The sequence below is a fragment of the Lepisma saccharinum genome, chromosome 9 (assembly GCF_977018435.1).
Source record: "Lepisma saccharinum chromosome 9, izLepSacc3.1, whole genome shotgun sequence".
Classification (NCBI taxonomy): domain Eukaryota; kingdom Metazoa; phylum Arthropoda; class Insecta; order Zygentoma; family Lepismatidae; genus Lepisma; species Lepisma saccharinum.
In genome coordinates, this window is record NC_139237.1 from 37,812,414 (window position 1) to 37,817,975 (window position 5,562).

At 35.5% G+C, this 5,562-nt stretch overlaps 1 protein-coding gene across 1 annotated transcript; it reads right to left on the bottom strand.

Moving 5' to 3' along the window:
- Positions 1-860: 860 nt before the first annotated feature.
- Positions 861-4,556, bottom strand: LOC145992617 (larval cuticle protein A2B-like). Its single transcript, XM_083128976.1, has 4 exons — positions 4,517-4,556; positions 3,014-3,085; positions 1,352-1,528; positions 861-1,232 (listed from the first exon to the last, which is right to left on the bottom strand). The coding sequence occupies exons 2-4, from the start codon at positions 3,059-3,061 to the stop codon at positions 969-971; spliced, it is 489 nt and encodes a 162-aa protein (XP_082985102.1). The 5' UTR covers positions 3,062-3,085; positions 4,517-4,556; the 3' UTR covers positions 861-968.
- Positions 4,557-5,562: the final 1,006 nt, after the last annotated feature.

A 5,562-nucleotide genomic window follows, 5' to 3' on the forward strand; every position in this document is an offset into this window, starting at 1 on the left:
GCCATACATTTCAGTGTTAATTTAATGCGAATTCTTATGAAGCAAATACAATGAGGTAACTAAATATCAGTTGCTCATATTTAAATTTGTAGTATCCTAAAAGTTAATAGAAGAAGTATTAGCCTCAAGGAAACAGATTAAAATATTAAAACGATTTAATCAAAACACGAAAGTTACTTCTGTCTTACCATTCAACGACAGCTATTTTTGTTAAAATGCAATTCTTTGCAATGATAGCTTCCATAAATGACTGACTGCTGCGACAAAACACACAATCAAGTCAAACAATTTATCCCTTATTTACTTAACATATATTATAACAACATTCATGCTTGATTACAACTATACGATGGTGAAGTAATTTCATGACTTACAACTACACCACAAACTATTCCTTTAATTTTATTTTATGTCAAGAAATGACTATGTATTTTCAATTTTTTCGCATTTCTTTTCCATCTTTGAATATATATACTATAATATACTATACAAGTATATTCTCATCTTTGATTTCTTCTTGTGTGTCTTTCTAAAAATATATCTCTTGGTATAACGTAGAAATAAATAATAACTATTTACATATATCCTATATACACTACGTGAACGTCACAGTCCCCTTTCTTGTATACGACTTCGAGAAATGTATATATTTTATATTAATCTGTTCCCAACAGCCAAATAGAATAAGTAATGTCTCGATATTATTTTTGCTTGTGTGATTCCTCTCTCAGTATTAAATGCGTCAGTCATTTTGCTTTCAATTTTTTTCTTATCAAAGACATTAAATTCATATTAAATATCTCTTATTCCATTACGCAGTAAATAAAAAAAATGTAAAGTCGATAATATATTAACATCTCTTTTATTTGTGTAAAAAATTATCACAATCTTTAACTCTTTTTTCCTTCATTCATCTCCCACTTTCATTCTATCTTCCGTACAGCATCCGCAAAGGTCGTTCCAGGATTTTAACCGTAAAGTTTTCCTGCGAGTCCAATATGACCAATAGCAGCGATAGGTCCAGGGTGAGCACTCTGTCCAAGCTTGCTCACCACAGCGTTGAATCCGTTGATTGGATCAGCAGCGTAGTTCACAACTCTCAAAGTGCCATCTGGCTCAGCCACGCTGTATTGGCCTTTCACCAAACCTCCATCACGAACTTCAGACTGGCTCTTGTGGTCTCCAGTAAGAGCATCGGACACTCCATAACCGAAGGCGTATCTGGGGTAGGCCTGAAAACAGAAGCAATTTGTTGTATTTGTTTGTTTTGTTGTAAAGATGTAGATATTTACCAACTGTGATATAAAATATTTTTTAGTTTCTTAATGGAACATTCCAAGTTCTTACTTACGTAGTAATCAACAGCAGCAGCGACAGGAGCAACAGCAGCTACATGAGCCACTGGAGCCACAGCAGCAGCAACAGGAGCAATGGCTGGACCACCATACCCCAATGCTCCAATAGCACCATAACCGCCTACAGCACCACCAGCCACAACTGCTACGAGAGCAGACAAAGCAAGAAGAGCCTGTAACATGAAATCAACTTTTGATTAGAAAGGCTACACTGACAATAGTTTACGTAATTTTTTTATTAGATCATCTTTTTACTCAATGAAGGAAAAATCTTAGATTGCCATAAAATTTTATTAGCACCGCACATTCAATAAAATTTGGGTGTAATTTCATTTAAAGCATTTACTCCAATTATAATCTACACACCACTAATGTGACTAATATTTTCAAATCAGTTGTAGCGATCAATGAACTGCAAATTAATATGTTAACAAATATTATTATATTTATTTATTTTCGTACATGAACATATAATTTGAACACTAGATGTAGTTTATCATTTTGCCAAGTTTCTATGGATATTTTTTTAATCGAAATATGTCCATCATTTCTACAAAACTCTGTAAATATATTAATTTTTTAAGCAAGTTTAATTATTATATGAAATGTTTGATCGTGTGTTACGTGCATTCTCAATAAAACCTAAGATAACTATTGTTGTTCGTATATTTTGAGTTTATTTAGTTTTTGATTTAATACTATTTTATGAAAAGAAGCTAATCGGGACTGGACTAACAGTTTAGAGTGGGGCATGAACCGGTACAATCCTCCACAGGGTATCAAACCCTGGAGCGGTTGATTACGAGGCGATAACATTATCACTATACTCTGTCCCAGCTAACTGTGGAGCAGGCGAACGAAAACAAGTCTCTGCGCACGTAAGAGGAACGGAATTACGTGAAGTGGAGAAAAGCCACTGCAGTTACCAGCCTTCCCAGCAGCTTGTACTGCTTCGCTCTGGCCACTCGATTTCCTTCGCTTCTCTGCCGCTATGCGCGGCCTTGCTCCACAGTTAGCTGGGACAGGGTATACACCAAAGGATATCAAGGAGGCCCAAAGAATATTTTGGCTGTGACTTTAATCATTAAGTGATGTGTTTCTCCTTGGCATGCATTTGTGGCAACATAAAAAAAAATGCTCCCCTGTGCCATGCACCACGCCATGAAGGCGTATAGGGGGTGTCGGGTTAGGGCCCCATAATTTCTTGATCACGACCGAAGGTCGAGGTGATGTGATCAGCACCACGCCCCTGGCCGCCTTTACCCCACAGAGTTTCCTCCAGGTACCCACTTTATACGACGCTGGGTGGGCGCCGGAGCAGCTTGAACAGCTGGAAAAAAGTCCCGGTTCTCCCCCGCCAATGATCGAACCCGGGTCTCTCTCGTGGTAGCCAGACGTCCTAACGACTGAGCTACCGCGGCTTATCATTTGTGTTTCAATTATTTACATTTCACTAGAAATATTCTGGTTTGTATCTGTGCATAAAGTAAAATGTAAAACATTTTATTTCTGATTATAACCTACACTACCATTATTACAACATCTTCAAAAACCCAGTGACCAATGCAAGTAACCTTGAAAGAAATTAATTTGGAAAGTACTGATGATTCACTTTCCATATAAAAGCACGTGTATTCTTAAGGCATGTTCTTACTCACCGAAAACGTGTTCATGATGCTGTTGTTACTGCCAACTGTGACAATCATCCTCAGTGGAAGCCTATATATACTCTACAAACATACATTAAAATTAGTGAAAGTGCCTCCAGTTATCTTTACAAGTTCTCTATCCTGATTTATTCCTTCCTGTATCATTATGAATGTAACAGGAAATCTATATTTAATTAACTTTTCATGTTATTATTATAATAGCAATAACTTTCATCATTAACGTAGCATAGATTTTTATTCTTATTGCTAGTTCCATTCTTTTTACACATAGAATTCGGCAATAACGTCACAGCTCTAGCTAACTAATTTAAAATTGGATGTCCGTACGGCTATTCTTATAATTGTAAGCATTTTTGCATCGAACGTTTATATTTCTTGCTTGATTCCCTAATATGTTGTTGTCTGTGTTGGGAAGATGAGCACGTCGAGAGAGTTCTACGATTCCTCCCATTCAGGCTCATAGAGGGGGGTAGGATAGGGCTATAGCCTAGGACGTCATGCAAAGCAAAGTCAGAATATGAGACGGAGAAATTTACACTTGGCAGAGGGGTAAGGGGAGAAGGAAAACGTACAAGATGGTACTCGACCCCTGTTCCCATTGAAGATTTTTCAAGTGGTGAAGTTACTCCTAGACACTTAGTTTGGGACGTCACCACGTGAAAATGGATGTCACCATTCAACTCGATTCATCGCGATTCGTGTTCAACCACGTCACGTCTATCATAAATCATTTTCGATTATGGACTTAATTTTACATTGTGCTTACTTACTGACATTCTCAACTTGCCCCGGAATGTTTTTCTTTGTGATCCCTTTTCGAAAAATAAAATTGTTTTTAGTTTCATGACATTCTTGCCATTCGCCGACTTTTACGAATCTTCAAATACAACATGTATTTTTTTATTTGATTTTTTTATGTCGCTCTTCTGCCACTTTTGGCTAATCGCGACGATGAGGATAAGTGATGATATGATGAAGGTACACTTACGAAGGACACCCATTTGAATTCGATTCGAATCAAATTGAAGGACGCACTTAAAATTTCAGTGTATCGTAGTGTGGGGGGGGGGGGGGGGGAAATGCGCCAAAATATCTAGCTACAGAGCTGCACCCAGTTCCTTTTCTAATTCCTTATTACTGTAGTCTTTATTGGTTATTTCCCAAATGGATTGTCATATCTCGATTTCAGTTTACAAAGTCCCGTCTAGAAGTTCTTCCTTCATTTTCAACAGGAAACGCATATGAGAACATGTATTATAGTCGTGACTGACTGGCTGACAGGTTCTAAGTTTTAATTCGTAACATCATGCATCATATTATCTGTCCATTTATAGCTGATTGTTGTGTGGAAGGAACTATTTCACCCACGCTTTTAGTTCTACTCATACCTCATTTCACTACATATCTGGCATCATGTTTCAATTGAAATTGGCTTATTCTTCTATTTATCATTTTACAAAATTGAGACGAGACAGAAAAAAAGAGACTTACCTCTAAACTCACTAATTCATGAGACGTGTCAATTACCAACTTCTACATTTCCCATCTTAAAAAATATCCATGGAAACAAAGAATTGAAGATGACAAACAAATCCATGCATTGAGAAAGCTACGTATTATTGAAAACTTGGCAGAAACCATGTTTAACTACAAGATCGTTTTACGAAAGAAAATATTATTTAATATAACCAGGTATATCTAAAAACATTAGTATCAACATATTAAATGTCAAGCATTTTTTTAATATACACTCCATGGAACATCGAATGATTATGTCTTAACAGATTGAAATTAAATTTGAGTTAAAATGGGCTATGTGTCTTGCCAGCACGTAAGAAAAACAACTCATAATATAAATAATTTACTTATCGTGAATAATAAAAGTGATTAAGTTGCATTATAGAAAAATATGAAAGTATTACAAAAACTGTATAAACATGTAACTGTTGAATAGTAAATGACTAAAAACATCATCAGTAATGAAGGACTAGTGCAGATGAATGCCGATGTAACAAACTGTATTTTTACGAGGAAACATACATTGGGGGGTTACTTGAAAATTTATGAGTAAACTTTGCCACTCGCGGGAGCGAATCCGTTCCACCGAATAATATGTAACTATATTTGTATGTGTCACAAAAATTGGCGTCTAACACAAGGTGTTACAAGAATGGTATTGCAATCAGGTTCTCTTGTGGTTCAATCTGGCAGAAAGTGTAGCTTATATGTAGATTTTAAAATTCTCTATAGTAGTTTAAAAAATTATACACTACACACAATCATATCATATCATATCAGCAAAAAATATCGGTAAATTATATACAGTATAGATACATAATAAAACAATAATATTCCTTGTGAACTCGGTGGTATTTGCAAATTAAGATTGTTGTTTCTTTATGTATTATATATGCATAAGATTTTACAAGTAAATTAACTTATTTATTTTATTTATTTATTACGTCTTGTTTATCATGGCGAAGTTAAGACTTTGTAGCCTTTTCTACCACTTAACAATGTTTACATAGATTTTTTAG

Coding starts and splice junctions, on each gene's coding strand:
- LOC145992617 (XM_083128976.1), bottom strand. CDS start 3,061: ATGATTGTCACAGTTGGCAGTAACAACAGCATCATGAACACGTTTTCG. Junction 1,529..3,013: donor GCATCATGAACACGTTTTCG/GTGAGTAAGAAC, acceptor TTCATGTTACAG/GCTCTTCTTGCTTTGTCTGC. Junction 1,233..1,351: donor CTGCTGCTGTTGATTACTAC/GTAAGTAAGAAC, acceptor TTCTGTTTTCAG/GCCTACCCCAGATACGCCTT.